The sequence below is a fragment of the Ranitomeya variabilis genome, chromosome 6, assembly GCF_051348905.1.
Source record: "Ranitomeya variabilis isolate aRanVar5 chromosome 6, aRanVar5.hap1, whole genome shotgun sequence".
Taxonomy (NCBI): domain Eukaryota; kingdom Metazoa; phylum Chordata; class Amphibia; order Anura; family Dendrobatidae; genus Ranitomeya; species Ranitomeya variabilis.
Window position 1 is genome coordinate 370513838 of NC_135237.1, and position 18279 is coordinate 370532116.

The 18279-nt window shown below is 42.0% G+C and overlaps 1 protein-coding gene across 3 annotated transcripts in view; it reads right to left on the bottom strand.

The window, feature by feature from the left end:
• Positions 1-313: 313 nt before the first annotated feature.
• The window catches only part of CTDP1 (CTD phosphatase subunit 1), a 149120-nt gene continuing 131154 nt past the window's right edge, over positions 314-18279 (bottom strand). For all 3 annotated transcript variants that reach the window (XM_077270046.1, XM_077270047.1, XM_077270049.1), the window contains one exon: positions 314-1308. In XM_077270046.1, coding sequence (XP_077126161.1) covers positions 1164-1308 — 145 coding nt within the window. In that variant the 3' untranslated portion in view covers positions 314-1163. The remainder of the gene's footprint in view (positions 1309-18279) is intronic.

Consider the following 18279-nt stretch of genomic DNA (forward strand, 5'->3'; position numbering starts at 1 on the left):
GTGCTGCTCTCCTTCAAGACTGAATACAGAGTCAGACTTTATCAAACCAGACAAGTCTCAGCTTATCCTCTAACAACTGATCTCAATAGTCAAACTCCCACAGATCAAGATATCTGGCATGTCAAAAGTTGTCTAAACATGTAGTACAAAGTGGTGCATCATTTCTTAAAAAGGGTGACAAGAGTCTCAAAATTTGCAAAGACATAAAAGAGCAGTCATCTAACTACACGAACCACCTTTGAGAATAGTACTATTTGCCTATGATGAACAAAAGTCTTTTTTGACATAAAACAAATAGTAACACACACCAATATATACAAAATGATCTGTTTTATTAAATGAAAGAAAATCTGTTTTGAGGGTCAGATATGAAATAGAATATACAAAAACTTTACATTAGTCCTCTCATTATGAATAAAACCCTATTGCAAGTTAAGCTATAGCAATGAATTCATCTGCCTAAAGAACATCCAATTTCATAAATTTCCCTGTCCTTGAAGCACCAGAACAGAGAGTCAAGCGTAAAAAAAGCTAAACACTGCTTTTCTAGCAATTCCAAACTAATGCACAGAGGAACGTGTAAAAACAGGAGATTTACTCAGTGAAATTAGTTAGAGGCAAGTGACAAGTCAAGTTTACAATTTCTCATATCACATTTTCTACATCTATACAAATATATATATATATTGTATATATTTAAAAAAAGTTTTATTTTGATATATAAGGAAAGAATGTGTTTCCTTCCATGTGATGGAACTTCAGCCGCCAGTGGACAGCTCCTGCTCTACTTCTCTGACTAAAGTCAGAAAAGCAAGAGACACATAAAAATGTAAAACAAAAACAAAAACCCAAATCTCTCAAAATCTACAAAGCTTTGACAAAAGCATTATGTCTTTGGCATAGCACAAATTTCCCAGTTAATACTTGTTTCCTTTGCCTTAAAGAAGATGAAATAGTATCCTTATGTAAAAACACCCTTAAAATAATTAGCTCAAAATGTGTAAACCAAGTTGTGTCCCCAGCAAAATATACAAATATGCTACTGTCAAGAAAAAAGAAAGTGAAAACAAAAAATAGACAAAACTGAAGTAGCAACACAACAATTGGTTTCAGTTATGTGTGCAATTACACAATTTCCTAAGGTTTTCCTTTCGGCAGATGTGTCAAATGAAGTCGTTGAGCTCTGCTTCAATGGCTGCTGCCATTTCATCTGCCTCCGAACTGCTTCCCTCTTCATTACTGGATTCTTCTTCATCAGCATCATCTTCATCCTCCTCCTCCTCTGCATCCATCTTTCTCTTCTGACCTCTATAAAAAAAAACAAATGACCTGATCAATTACGGTTTATCAATCGGTATGATCACAAAGCAGGAATCTGGATAGAAAACAGGCTTATTAGCTCTAATGTTAGAAACCAATTTCAATAAGCCACATGGAACTTAATAAAGCAGGTAAACAATTAAAACAAAAAAAAATACTGGCATGGTGCAGATGCGGAAACTTTGGAATAAAACAAAACAAAGCACATAAGGAAGACTACTTTAAATTTACAATATATCTTGACCTAACATAATAACGTCATTTCAAGAGGCGAAATTACTTCACCCAGTTAAATATGGCAGCCTACTTACTAACTGACATATGGGATATGTCAAACTCTGATAACTAGCCCTCAGCTGTACCAGGGGGCTTCATTAAATCACTTACCTTGTCCCAGTCTATACAGCAAAGTTAACCAGTGAGCAGAAGAAGAAATAGTGGTCTTTTGCTGCTCAATGGCTCTTTGCTGTATAGACTGGGACTGAATGGGAGATTTAATGAAGCCTCCTGGACACGGCTGAAAACCTAGATAAGGCACTGCATATGCACATACATACACATTGCTCAGCATAAATGAGTACACCCACTTTGAAAAGTACAATTTTAATTAATACCCAATTAAAAACAATGTCCAACATTTTGACTTTTTTTAACCCATAACATGAAATCAAGGTTATTTTAACTCATTACAAAATCTTGAGTTTTACCCAAAATTGTTAATGCAAACATTAAACCCTTCACGACATGTCTCCCCCTTTGATGTGGGCTCTGGTGCTGAGCCCACATCAGCTGACATGTGCCCCTAACAGCTGAGGGTGGAATAGTGTTCCACCTATGGCTGTTAACATGATAAATGCCACTGTCAATCTCCAACAGCGGCATTTAACATGCTCGCACCGGAAGCGCATCACATGACCGCGGGTCGTCGAAGGGTTGGCATGACAACCCGGGGTCTGCGAGAGACCACTGTGGTTGTTATAGCCAGATAGCTATGATCGCCACCCAGCGGTCGGCACTCATAGCAAGTATCATTTTAGCATAGCCAAATCTAGTTATTTAGCCAAATCTAGTTTAGCATAGCCAAGCTAGTACAAAAAAAGTTAAAAAATAAAATAAATTGTAAATATACATACATACTGTATATGTGTGTATATATATATATATATACACACATATATATATATATATATATATATATATACATACACACACACTGTATATGTATATATACATACTGTATATATATATATATATATATATATATATATATATATATATATATATATACACACTCACCGGCCACTTTATTAGGTACACCTGTCCATCTTCTTGTTAACACTTAATTTCTAATCAGCCAATCACATGGCGGCAACTCAGTGCATTTAGGCATGTAGACATGGTCAAGACAATCTCCTGCAGTTCAAACCGAGCATCAGTATGGGGAAGAAAGGTGATTTGAGTGCCTTTGAACGTGGCATGGTTGTTGGTGCCAGAAGGGCTGGTCTGAGTATTTCAGAAACTGCTGATCTACTGGGATTTTCACGCACAACCATCTCTAGGGTTTACAGAGAATGGTCCGAAAAAGAAAAAAAATCCAGTGAACGGCAGTTCTGTGGGCGGAAATGCCTTGTTGATGCCAGAGGTCAGAGGAGAATGGGCAGACTGGTTCGAGCTGATAGAAAGGCAACAGTGACTCAAATCGCCACCCGTTACTACCAAGGTAGGCCTAAGAGCATCTCTGAACGCACAGTGCGTCGAACTTTGAGGCAGATGGGCTACAGCAGCAGAAGACCACACCGGGTACCACTCCTTTCAGCTAAGAACAGGAAACTGAGGCTACAATTTGTACAAGCTCATCGAAATTGGACAGTAGAAGATTGGAAAAACGTTGCTTGGTCTGATGAGTCTCGATTTCTGCTGCGACATTCGGATGGTAGGGTCAGAATTTGGCGTAAACAACATGAAAGCATGGATCCATCCTGCCTTGTATGGAGCATCTTTGGGATGTGCAGCCGACAAATCTGCGGCAACTGTGTGATGCCATCATGTCAATATGGACCAAAATCTCTGAGGAATGCTTCCAGCACCTTGTTGAATCTATGCCACGAAGAATTGAGGCAGTTCCGAAGGCAAAAGGGGGTCCAACCCGTTACTAGCATGGTGTACCTAATAAAGTGGCCGGTGAGTGTATATATATATATATATATATATATATATATATATATATATATATATATATATATATATATATATATATATATATATATATATATATACCGTATTTTCCGGCGTATAAGACGACTTTTTAACCCCCGAAAATCTTCTTAAAAGTCGGGGGTCGTCTTATACGCCGGGAATCGTCTTGTACGCCGGTGTATATGGTGGGTGGGGAGGGGGAGTGATCCTGATGACGAGGGGGCGTCTCACAGGAAAGTGAGTAATCCCCATTACCTTATCCTAGCGGTGCAGCGTGGGGGTGTCAGTGCTGGGAGCGGCGGCGGCTGCTGTGTTCTGGTGCGGCGGCTCCTCTTCTGTGTGGGGCCTCTGTGCTGTGGGGTGGCGGCGGCAGCGGCGTATCTTTATCTAGTTGGGGCTCCTCCGGCATCTCCTTAGCCCTGGAGGCCCCGCCGCAACTCCATCGGTGCAATGTGGTGGCCTCCGGGAAAATGGCCGCTGCTCAGATTCAGATCTCGTGTCCCGAGATTTCGGGACGAGATCTGAATCTGAGCAGCGGCCATTTTCCCGGAGGCCACCGCATCGCACCTATTGAGCTGCCTCCGGGAAAATGGCCGCTGCATTGCACCGATGGAGTTGCGGCGGGGCCTCCAGGGCTAAGGAGATGCCGGAGGAGCCCCAACTGGATAAAGATATGCCGCCGCCACCGCCACCTCACAGCACAGAGGCCCCACACAGAAGAGGAGCCGCCGCACCAGAGCACAGCAGCCGCCGCACCAGAGCACAGCAGCCGCCGCCGCCACTCCCAGCACTGAGACCCCCACGCTGCACCGCTACGATAAGGTAATGGGGGATACTCACTTTCCTGTGAGACGCCCCCTCGTCATCAGGATCACTCCCCACCCCCCAAAAGGCACATATTCACCGGCCCTATAAGACGACATAGGGTGTATAAGAAGACCCCCGACTTTTAAGAAGATTTTATATTTTAACTGGTAAAGTTGGGGGGTCGTCTTATACGCCCAGTCGTCTTATACGCCGGAAAATACGGTATATATATATATATATATATATATATATATATATATATATATATATATATATATATATATATATATATATATATATCTTTAAATCACCCCCCCATTCAACTTAAAACAAAAAAAAATTACATTTTGGTATCCCCAAGTTCACAGACGTCCAATCTATCAAAATATAAAAAAATGAATTAGATCAGCAAACGTCATAACGAGAGAAAAAAATCTAAACGCCAGAATTATAGCTGTTTGGTCACTGCAACATTGCATTAAAATGCAATAACAGGAGATCAAAACATCATATAAACACCAAAATGGTATCAATACAAATGCCAGCTCGGTGCGCAAAAAATTATCCCTCACCCAGCCCCAGATCCTGAAAAATGGAGATGCTACGAGTCTCTAAAAATTCTGCAATTTCTGTTTTTATTTTTAACAAACTTTGCAATAAAAAAAAGAACCTAGACATGTTTGATGTTTGTGAACTCGTAATGACCTGAAGAATCATAGTGGCAGCTCAGTTTTAGCATTTGGTGAACATGATAGAAAAAAATCCCCAAAACAATTGTGTAATTGCATTTTTTTTTTTGCAATTTCATGGCACTTGGAATTCCCCCCCCGTTTTCTAGTACATTATATGGTAAAATCAATGGTGTCGTTCAAGAGTACAACTTGTCCCGCCAAAAAAAAAAAAAGTCCTCACATGGTCATATTGATGGAAAAATAAAACCGTTATGGCTCTGGGAAGAAGGTGACAAAAAACAAACGCAAAAAACGAAAATGGCCTGGGGTGAAGGGGTTAATACACCCCCACCAAAAACTACTACAGCTAGTATTTTGCATGACCTCCAAGAACAGAACAAAGTCTTCTAGGCATGGAATAAACAATATTGCAATATTTTTTCCATTCTTCAAGAACAATCTCTTTCAGAGCCTGAATCCTGAATGAGAGTGATGCTCAACTTGTCTCTCTAGATAAATGAACGGGTTAATGTGGATATAACCTGCGCTGCTGAATGATCGTATGTCCAGACGCATTTCACAAAGAAAGGTGGTTTATTCATCGCGTTTCAAAGTGTAAGTGACTTCTTCATCAGGAAATACCACACGAATACGGAGTCAGAGCTCAATTTAGCTCAATTGTGGAATTTGCAGCATTAGGAGGTCACATTCACTGAACAAAAAAGCTATTTAAATCCAAAACATCCTAACAGGCCAAGTTACATATTAACATAGGAACCCTTCTTTGATATCACCTTCACAATTCTTGCATCCATTGAACTTGTGAGTTTTTGGAGAGTTACTTTTTGTATTTCTTTGCATGACGTCAGAATAGCCTCCCAGAGCTGCTGTTTTGATGTGAACTGCCTCCCATCCTCATAGATCTTTTGCTTGATGATACTCCAAAGGTTCTCTATAGGGTTGGGGTCAGGGGAAGATGGTGGCCGCACCATGAGTTTATCTCCTTTTATGGCCATAGCAGCCAATGACTCAGAGGTATTCTTTGCAGCATGAGATGGAGCATTGTCATGCATGAAGAAGATTTTGCTCCTGAAGGCATGTTTCTGTTTTTTATACCACGGAAGAAAGTGGTCAGTCAGAAACTCAATATACTTTGCAGAGGTCATTTTCACACCTTCAGAAACCTTAAAGGGCCCTACCAGCTGTTTCCCCATGATTCCGGCCAAAAACAAGACTCCTCCACCTCCTTGCTGCCTTGTTGGGACATGGTGGCCATCCACTACTCCATCCATCTGGACCACCCAGGGTTGCTCGACACTCATCAGTAAACAAGACGGTTTGAAAATTAGTCTTCATGTATGTCTGGGCCCACTGCAACCGTTTCTGCTTGTGAACACTGTTTAGGGATGGCCGAATAGTAGGTTTATGCACCACAGCAAGCCTTTGAAGGATCCTACACCTTGAGGTTCGAGGGACTCCAGATGCACCAGCAGCTTCAAATAACTGTTTGCTGCTTTGTAATGGTATTTTGGCAGCTGCTCTCTTAATCCAATGAATTTGTCTGGCAGAAACCTTCCTCATTATGCCTTTATCTGCATGAACTCTGTGCTGTTTCAGTCACAAATCTCTTTACAGTACGATGATCACTCAAGTTTTCGTGAAATATCAAATGTTTTCATACCTTGTCCAAGGCATTGCACTATTTAACGCTTTTCAGCAGCAGAGAGATCCTTTTTATTTCCCATATTGCTTGAAACCTGTGGCCTGCTTAATAATGTGGAACATCATTTTTACGCAGTTTTCCTTTAATTAGAAAAACCTGGAAAACTAATTATCACATGTGTTTAAGATTGATTTCAGTGATCCATTGAGCCCTGAGACACAATACCATCCACGAGTTTATTAGAAAATCAATTAAATCTTTATGACACAAATCCAAATTGCATAATAATTTGGAACACAGTGTACTTCCTGTCCATAGTAGTCCATTTAATAACGAGTGTCCCACGGCGATCTCACTTGTAGAACAGTCACATCGGGCTATGTCTGGTGTCACATCGGACTACCCCTCCCATCCGGCTATATTTGGTGTCACATATAACAGTGAGAGCATGAGCCGATGATGGGAGAGTAGTAGTCCTATCATCCGGTGACTGTGTTCAATTGTAAAACAAACAAAAAAAACACATTCATACTTACCAAACACCTAATTCCTGGACGCCCTCGATTTCCCGCAATAAAAATAAAATAATAAAACCAACAGACATACTCCCTGTCCGCCGTAGTCCATTTAATAATGAGTGCCCCATGGCGATCTCACTTGTAGAACAGTCACATCGGGAGACATGACCGCACTACCAAACTTCCGGTGATACAGTGACAGAAGGTATCCTCCTGCAGTGTATCACAGCGCTGCCGTGGAGGTCACTGGAGCTCGTGCTGTCACTTGCAGAACCGCTGCATGAGAAAATTCTCAAAGAGCGGCAGTGCCGCGCGTGAGAGCATGAACTATGGTGAACTCTGTGTATCACCGGAGGCCGTGTAGTCCATGTGACTATTCTACACGTGAGATCGTCGTGGGACACTCGGTAAATGGACTATGGCGGACAGGGAGTATGTGTGTTAGTTTATTGTTTTATTTTTGTTGCAGGAGATTGAGGCATTCGGGGATTAGGCGTTCAGTAATTATGGTTTAATTAAGATTAATAAAGGACTTTATTCTGGTTGTGTCTTTATTTACTAAATAACTACAGGATTAGTAATGTATAGGCGTCTTATTGACTCTTCTAAATTACTAAGCCGTGGGCTTGATGTCACAGACAATACACAGGTGACATCAACCCCACAGATATTACCCACATGCCACCGCTACAGGGCACGTGGGAAGAGAGAGGCTAAGTGCCAGAATTGGTGCATCTTAGAGATGCACCTTTTCTGGGGCAGATGAGAGCTGATGTTTTTAGCCTGGGAGTGCCATTATAAATGGCCCCTTCCCAGGCTATTAATATCAGCCCGCAGCTGTCTGCCTAGCCTTTGCTGGTTTGATTTTATAGGGGGGACTCCATGTCAATCTCTTTCTGGGGTTCCCCTGTAAACTAGCCAGTAAAGGCTAAGCAAACATCTGTGAACGGATATTAACAGCCTGGGAACCTTTATGGCTATTGGCTTCTTCCCAGAATATTAACATCAGCCCTCGGCTTTCCCTCTGCTGGTTATGGAAATTACACGGGAGCCCACGCAATTTTTTTGAAAAAACAGATATTGAGTTTCACACAAATTGTGTGTGTGTGTGTGTGTCTTATTTAACTCTTTATGTACCATTTTATTAATGAGGGTATCTGGCTATATATATATATATATATATATATATATATATATATATATATATATATATATAAAGAAAAAAACTTTTTGTTTATCCAGCGATCAGTCAAATGGTAGAGTAAAATATACCTTTTATTTATCCCCCCCCCAAAAAAAGTTCCAGATTTCTTCAATAACAGTATTGCATACATTCAATCCCTTATGGATGACATGTTTCGACACCACGTTTCTTCCTCCACATGGACCTGGAGGAACATGTCATCCATAAGGGATTGAATGTGTGCAATACTGTTATTGAAGAAAACTGGAACGTTTTAAAGGATAAATAAAAGGTATACTTTACTATTATTGAAGAAATCTGAAACTTTTTAATGGATAAATAAAAGGTATATTTTACTCTACCATTGGACTGATCGCTGGAGAAACAAAAGGTTTTTTCTTTACATGTGTGGATTCATCCCAATCCGTGCGAACTGTAACCACAGGTTGGATGTATTACTGTTTTTTCAAAGCGGTGAGCTGGCTTTGACAAAAACTCTTTTGTGTGTAATATATATATTATATATAATCACTTAAACTTGTTTTGTGTGTAAACATATTTGAACATGAAATGTAACGATATTATGGTCTTCAATGAAGAATGTAAAAGAAGAGGTTGGACAAGGAAATTACATAAATTTTTTTTGTTAAATAATATATTTTTTTAGCTTGCAAATCCGCAGAGAAAACCGCATGAAAATCCACATCAAAACCGCGCAGATTATCTGCCAAGAGAGGCAGAATCTGCGCAGATTTTTACAAAGGCAAATCCGCAACGTGTGCACATACCCTAATATGTACAATGTATCAGAGCAGGTAAAGTATCAGCCTGGATATCAGACGACTATTTTAACTCAAGGAATTCTACTGAAGCAAAAACTTAGCTGTGGGAAGCTTAGGTATTCTGGCTACATTTTCTTTTTACAGCCAACAATAAAAACAGACATAAACCCAAAAAATGCATAGAAATTGCATAATTTCGCTGCGTAGACCTAGCTAGTGTGGAATCGACCCATAATACGGGCTGTTTGGTAACTATTACCAAAGTATTTTCCATTGTTGCTACATTTCAATTTACGGTATATTCAGATTCTCTTTCCCTTGTTATATAATATCACAAGGTCACAAATCAAAGTAATAATACAAGTACAAATATTGTGTCACATTGGTGCAGACAAAATTCTTTGTTATCAAAACAAAAAAAATAAGAAAAGGTAAAGTAAAAGATATCTCTCCATCATTGTATGTATTAAAAAAGGCATATGGTGCAGAGGAAGTGAAGTGTGACTGCCGTTTAATTCCAATTAATGCTCTATGTTTGCTGGTATTTTTGTTAAGAGCTGTGTGTATACTCTATAGTGGGATGATGCTGCTCTAAACAAGAGCAAGGTGCACTGTAAACACTTTAATTACCATTCCAATTAACATTTGCAGCAGGAATCCAATTAGTCAACATACTGCAACAGTCCGCCTTTCCTTACTACAAATTATCTTGGCTTTTAGTCACAAGAAAATAATATATATATTAATGTTCATTGGCCTGGTCACCTGTGAACTGCACAGTGTGATCCGATCATCTAAATCTACTGAACAGATTGAAACAATGTAGAATTCCTCATGAATACAAAAGCTGTTGCACAAAAAGGACAACCAGAGCAATCCAAGAGCAATGCTCTCCGGCATCTCATGACATTGTCTATGACTATGTTATGTGAGTATTGGATCCTATCAGCAGCCACTGATGAATTGCAGCATTCACATGGCATCGTTATGAGATTGTGAGACAATGCGGAGCCAACCCAGGGAAAAAGTATGCTTTTCTTATTTTATTAAGCACACTAGGGCATTCATAATAGGTATGAGTCATGATTATTGCTGTTAAGTGCTACCTGCTAAAGGTAGAATTTAAAGACGTTGTCCGGTCTAAGGGTATGGGCACACGATGTAGATTTAGTGCAGAATTGGAGCAGATCTGCAGCAGATTTTTCTGCAGCAGAAACGCTGCAGAACTGCACTGTGATTTACAGTACAATGTAAGGCTACTTTCACATTAGCGTCGTGCACTGCACGTCGCAATGCGACGTTACGGCGCACCGACGCATACTGTGGAAGTGCCGCACAACGGGGGCAGCGGATGCTGTTTTTCAACGCATCCGCTGCCCCTTTGTGAGGTGCGGGGAGGAGGGGGCGGAGTTCCGGCCGCGCATGCGCGGTCGGAAATGCTGGACACGACGCACCAAAAAACGTTACATGCAACGTTTTTTGGTGGCGACAGTCCGACGCAACCGTCGCATGAAGGTTGCGACATGTGGCAATGCGTCGCTAATGCAAGTCTATGGAGAAAAAACGCATCCTGCAAGCACTTTTGTAGGATGCGTTTTTTCTACAAAACGACGCATAGCGACGTGCAGTGCACGACGCTAGTGTGAAAGTAGCCTAAATCAATGTGAAAAAAAAAATCTGTGCACATGGTGCAGAAAAATCTGCGCAGAAACGCTGCAGATTTCAAAGAAGTGCATGTCACTTCTTTTGTGCAGTTCTGCATCGTTTCTGCACCCCTCCATTATAGAAATAAAATCTGCACAAAAAACGCACTAAAAAACGCACTAAAAACGCGCTAAAAACACACCTGCGGATTCTGTCAGGAGATGCAGATTTAGTGCAGAAAATTCTGCACCACATTTCCTACGTGTGCACATAGCCTTAAGCTACCCGTCTACAGTAACTATGTGACTGCAGACTTGTGAATCTTCACATCATGTGCACTGTGAGGATTCTCTAGTGCCGACGCTCAATGTAAGTGTATTGAGCAAAGCAGGAAACCGTCTACTCAGAATGTGGCCGGGGGTCTTTACATTGCATACTTGCAGTCACATGACTGCCCATATTCCTGGCGCCGGAGACTCCTCACAGTGTGCAAGTCACGTCATGTGAAGATTCACAAGTCTGCAGTCACAGAGACTGACTGCAGACTTGTAGCTTAAGACTGGACAACCCCATTAGGAACATTTTTGTTAAAGAGAACCTGACAGCTGGGTCCTGACCTGTAAACTAATTATATGCTGCAACGGTCTTTAAATGTTAATTAACGACAACCTCATTATGTAAGGAAACTTTACAGTACATAGTGATACTCACTTTATCAAACTTCATTTGACGCAAATCCAAATGACTGACAAGTTGAAAAGGTGCGCACTACACATCAGCCAATAACACATCCACTGAGGCATGACCAAGATCCCTGACGCAGCTGCACACTTTCCTCCCTGAACATTACATCTTGTGGCTCCTTGTAAATGCCACAATTTCAGGCTCGCGCAGTAATACACAACCTCACAACGTAATGTATACAAAAAAAATCCAAGAAAAACAAATATTCCTACCCCACCCGCAAACCCTCCACCCAGCCCAACTGCATAATGAAAATCTTGGAGGCAGGAAAAAAAGTGTTACATAAATATAGCAATGTGAACTGCGCAATAAAAGGAAAATTGCACAACAAATCAATTGTCTCTCGTTTGTTTAAGTTGGAGATAAAGTCCAGAACGGTTTAGGCCGAATACACCATGTTTAAAGTCACACCTTCAACCGTAAGGCAAAAGTCATTACAAACCAAACCATGGAGACCACAATTTTTCAAAATAGGCACATAATTGCTTTTAAGAAATATTCCTTATTCCATTTGAATAAGAGAATTTACTTGGTTAATGTATTCACTGTGAGATGGAGGACTTTCAGAGATTCAATATTTAGCAATTAATAGTGTTGTGAACCTGCCTGGCGCCGGCACTTAGAGCCATGCTGACAGGAGGAAACTAGCTTTATTCCTCCAGGCAGCATTCCTGACCTGACTGACAGAAGCCCTAATGCTGAGGTTCTGTCAGTGTGGGGGGCATAGTTACAGCGGCCACGCTGTACACATAGAGCGGTGACTGAACCCATGCTGGCATCGCCCCCGACTGACAGCAATACACTGCCGGGTGGTATAAAGTTTATTTCCTCCCGGCAGCATGAGACTAAGAGTGAGTGCCAAACAGGTTCACAACACTATTAACCTGCAGATTAACCCTATATCTGCAGGTTAATAGCTTTTTTCGGGTGACAGGTTCACTTTAAGTTTCTCCTATTGAGCATTTAGTATCCAGGACAACATCCTTCGAAATTCACATTTTCCCCAACTTAAAGGGTGTTCTCACAAACAAAAGTTAATTTTAATTAATAGATCTTAGAATAATAATCAGTTCCACAATTGGATGTGTTTAAATAAAATGTTCCTGTGCTGAGATAATCTTATAAATGTGTCCCTGCTGTGTACTGTGTAATGGCTGTGTCTGACTGTACAGGAACAGCTCCTGGAAAAAGGAGGATGCAAAAGAATATACAGAGAGGATAGCAGGGGTTCAACAGCTGATTATTTCTCTGAAGTAAAACATTGTTTAAAAATAGGCGGGGAGATGTTTTACCTAAAAAATAAAAAAAAAATCAGCTGGGATCCCGTGCTGTAATGTCTGTATACTCTCTTTTGCTTCCTCCCCTGCCCAGGAGCTGTAGAATGATCAGACCATGTTCCTGCACGGTTAGACACGGCCATTACACAGTATACAGCAAGGACACATTTATAAGATTATCTCAGCACAGAACATTTTATTTAACACATCCAATTGTGGAAATTATTATTATTCCAAGATCTGTTGATTAAAATTAACTTTGATTCATGGGAAAAGTCCTTTAACCCCTTAATCCCATATGAAGTACTATCCCATCGAGGAGACCTGGGACTAAGGGTATGTGCACACGTCAGGATTTCTTGCAGAAATTTCCTGACAAAAAACGGACATTTCTGCCAGAAATCCACATGCGTTTTTTATGCATTTTTGCGTATTTTTTGTGCATTCTAAATGATAGGATACATATGTATGTGTTTTTATAGCATTTTTATCGCGAAAAAACGAGAAAATTCCTGAATGTGTGCACATACCCTTAATTCCCAGTGAAGGGAAAGTACGTCATATGCAATCGGCCGCGCTCCCCCCGTGACTATCGCAGCTGACATCCGGCACTGTGCTAGGAGCGGTCACGGACCACCCCTGGCACATTAACCCCCGGAACACTGCGATCAAACATGATCACAGCGTTCCAGGGGCATAGGGAAGCATCGCGCAGGGAGGGGGCTCCCTGAGACCCTCGGTAAAAGGCGATGTGCTCACCTTGTACCGAGCGTCTCCTCCTTGCAGGCCCCGGATCCAAAATGGCCGCAGAGCTACTTCCGGGTCCTGCAGGGAGGTGGCTTACAAGCGCCTGCCCCGGGACGATGTGATAACGTTAAAAAAAAAAATTTAGATGTGTAAAAAAAAAAAAAAATCCTAAATAAAGAAAGAAAAAAAATATTGTTCCCATAAATACATTTCTTTATCTAAATAATAATAAAAAAGCAATAAAAGTACACATATTTAGTGTGAAGGAACAAATTATGAAAGGTTCTCCATTTTGTGCTAGATTCTCCATTTTGTGTTTTGACTCCATTTTCTTGTTGCTTAAAGATAAATTCTGTTATTTAATTAGGTAAAAGGTTACAGCTGCCATAAAGTAATTTTATTTTGTTGTTCACAAGCCTGGTATGCAACTAGGCTATGGTTCATAATTGGTATAAAGACCTTGAGTCTTCTGACTCGAGCCAGATAATAGATTCGGGGGTGTATCACTATACAAGACTGAGGCATCTGTTAGAAAAACACATACTATGCCAAAAAGACATGACCATATCTGTAGTTTCCATTTTTCCTGTATCCTCATGGGTTAAGTTTTTCCTGCATTCTTATAGGTTAAGAACTGTGAGCGTGTTCTTATGCTGATTGGTTGAAGTATAATTTCTATGACTATGAAAACTCATACACAATAAAACGGGGGCCAGAGATCTGCTCGATCCCCCATACAGAGGCACAAGTCTCCGTCTGGTCATTTTCAGTTGCCGGCAACGCCCTGTAGATTAATTTGGAAATCACTGAGTTAACCGTGAAGGATCAATTTAGATCCTCCCTCAACAGTTGGCGCCCGAGAACGTGGGGCCCCAAGCAGGAACGCCTCTGCCCCCCCCCCCCCCCGGAGGACAACAAGACAAATGACCCTCGGACCGGACACAGGCACTGGAAAATTGGGACTGATCATCCCCCACAACAACCACGGTAAGTTGGCAGTTATACTGTCCAGACTGACCGTTTGGTGTGGTTTTCCTGTGTTTGTTGCTGCAAAGAGGATCTGAGGTTTGTCCCCGAAGGTGGGATGATTTTTGGGTGGAATCATATAGAGGTGTAGTTCCGTTGGGAGCCCAGTGCTCGAACCGTACCTCATAAGGGACGGACACCCCGGATTGACCAGTGATGTAATTCTCTTTACAGTCAAAATATCCTGAATTCCTGATCACTGTTAGAATCAGGCGCGGTGAGGTGATCGAAGATTGGGTAGGATACGTAACTCAGGTATATATTGATTTAAATATATCCAGAGGTGTCCGGAGGGAAGTCTAAGACGCCTTCCTCCTTTCACTGAATACCGCGTTTTTGGGTTGTTTCAGCGGGGGACAGAGAGACCCAGTGGAATAAAACCGTAAGGCCGTCGGTATTATGCACGACTAAGTAAGGGTATTTAGCTCTAAAGGAGAATCAGTTTCCGTGGAAAAAGATTTTGAATTGTGTGATGAATTTGATATTGTTAGCTCAAAGATGGGGAAAGAAATCTGTCAGGAATGCAGGGAAAATATTCTCAATTATTGTTTTTTTTTTCCTAAGGTGTTCTGGTATGTGAATTGTGCGATGAAGATTTTGTACAAATTAATTAAGTCTGAGAACTGATGTAATCCGTTTCTGTGTTTATCTCTAAAATATCCGATGGGAGGGGTCGAGCAGCTGCGCTGTTGCTTTCTCCCTTCTGCGCTGAGGAATGCTGTGATTTTCTTATCTATGCTGTGTTTCTGGTGTGGAGGGGGCACGCACGTGGCTGCGCTCTTGAGTTTCACTGGATTTTCTTGGTGTAGTACGCGCTGGTAGATCTGTGTTTTGTTTAAAGTGACAATATTGTTTTGAAGTACAAAGAAATATTGTAAATTGAAAGTGAAATCTAGTGCCTAGTTCTAGAAGGAAACTAGTAAGTGATTGTTTGATTAACAGTGTAATTGAAAGATTGGTAAAAGATTCACCTGTTTCAAGTTGAGTGGTTGATATATAGCAAATTGAGGATCAACAGAGGAAGTGAATTCTGATTGTTTTGTCACGTTGGAAAGGGAAAGTTGTCTATTACTATGACAAAAAACTGGATGTTTTGTGGTGCAGGAAGGAATTGAGAAAGTGATTAAGGGTAATGTGTTAGAAAGACAAATAATTAAAAATAATAATCTGAAACAGGGGGGCTCCCTGTTAGATGATATGGTCCCTCCCCAGGAAATTAAGCCTCTACTCCCGACTGTAAGCCCTATGTCCCTTAAAGCCAAGGCACCAATATATCCTGGACTGCCGAGAAGTTCTATGGGCGTTTTATGGTAGTATTTAAAGATCTGAGATTCTTATTGTAACAAAAAGCCCATTCTGTATCAGCAGGGAAATTGAAGGTTAAATCAGCAGCTCGCTCTCTAGCCCCCACCGCAGTACAAGGACGAAGCTTCATTCCTTATCAGTGGCCCATGTAACAGATTCCAGTTTCTGCCCTCCTCCCACCTTACACAAATTCAGTTCTCCAATACGCTTTTTAACCCTATGTATGGATCTCACTCCCTCCCAAGCCCCGTCATGTCAATTCTCAGACCAAGAGTTTGTTTTAATCGGTGTAGATGGCAGACCTAATAAATATACTCTTATAAAACCTATCCCTGTGGGACCCTTTCCCTGAAGTTACTGCTCAGTTCATAATCTCTCCTATATGTCCGGTAAACTTACTGGGGGCAGATTTATTATCACAGTTCCGCTCCAGAATATAATTCCAAGATGATGGTCAGATGGTCCTTACGTTATATAACCCCTATGCAGATGAATATAATGTGGCTGATCTTTTGTGTGTGCACAAACAGAGCAGGAAGCCATTGCTGCCACTGTTAGGGTACCGTCACACATTGAAATTTCCATCGCTACGACGTTTCGATTCGTGACGTTCTAGCGATATCGTTACGATATCGCTGTGTCTGACACGCTACTGCGATCAGACACCCTGCTGAGAATCGTACGTCGTAGCAGATCGTTTGGAACTTTCTTTCGTCGCTTGATCACCCACTGACATCGCTGGATCGTTGTGTGTGACAGCGATCCAGCGGTGTCTTCGCTTGTAACCAGGGTAAACATCGGGTAACTAAGCGCAGGGCCGCGCTTAGTAACCCGATGTTTACCCTGGTTACAAGCGTAAACGTAAAAAAACAAACCGTACATACTCACCCGTCGGTGTCCTTCAGGTCCCTTGCCGTCTGCTTCCTGCTCTGAGTGCCGGCCGGAAAGTGAGAGCAGAGCGCAGCGGTGCTGCGCTCTGCTCTCACTGTACGGCTGCACTCAGAGCAGGAAGCAGACGGCAAGGGACCTGAAGGACACCGATGGGTGAGTATGTACTGTTTGTTTTTTTACGTTTACGCTGGTAACCAGGGTAAACATCGGGTTACTAAGCGCGGCCCTGCGCTTAGTTACCCGATGTTTACCCTGGTTACCCGGGGACTTCGGCATCGCTCCAGCGCCGTGATTGCAACGTGTGACCGCAGTCTACGACGCTGGAGCGATGATTATACGACGCTGCGACGTCACGAATCGTGCCGTCGCAGCGATGAAAATTTCAATGTGTGACGGTACCCTTAGTCTTCTCAAGTATCTGGCAGATCTGAACTGTCGGGTTTCGGCCTCGAAGCTTCAGTTCTGCCTTGGTAAAGTGATATTTTTGGGTCACTGTCTCCTTCAGGGTGTCAGACACCTCTCAAAAGAAAGAAAAGTAGCCATCAGCTCCCTTCCTTTTCCAAAAGATGAGACTGAACTCCAGCGTTTTCTTGGACTATGTACTTATTGTTGTCAGTGGATACCGGACGCATCCCGCATAATGCAATCTCTCTATAATGTCCTGAAAGATGGTTCAAGATATGCTGATGATTTTGGCAGATTCCACACCGGATACGCTGTTACTACGGAAGATACTGTAGTGCACGGAGCTGCACTCCCTCCCTCCCTCACTGTCAGCATAAGAAGCAGAACTTCAGGCTCTGTCTACTGCATGTGTTCTGGCCAAAGACAGGCGGACTAATATTTACACAGACTCACAGTATGCATTTGGTATTGCTCATGATTTCGGAGCCCTATGGGCCAATCGAGGGTTTATTACCACCGCCGGGACTCCAGTGAAGAATGCTGAAGCTGATAAAACCCTCATGGACTCAATCAAATTACCTACCCAGGTGGCCATTATCAAAGTTAAGGCGCATGGTTCTAAGAACAGTCCACAGACTGTTGGTGACGCCTTTGTGGATATGCAAGCAAAGGCTGCTGCTTTCCTACCCGTTGAACTGAACATACCGACTATGGTGACCACACGCTCTCAGCGTAAACAGTTACAAGAAACACTGACTCTACAGGAACCTGATGATCGACGACATACTGAGGTTTTCTGTCGGACCCCGCGAGACCGCTTAATGACGATGCAGAGAATGTCCCCAAAAGGAAGAAGTGAAGCAGTGGAAGGCTGATGGAGCACGTATGGACAATGGTCTCTGGAAAAAGGACCAACTTGTGTGTCTCCCTAAGCGGATGTACCCCGCTATTGCCATGTGGGCACATGGGCCCACACATCGAGGAAAAAAACAGGCCCTAGCCCTGGTACAAAAATTCTACTGGGCTCCAGGTATTTCTACAGTCTTGACAGCACTCAATCGTGCATGTAATATCTGTCAGACCTGCAATCCCGGTCAACT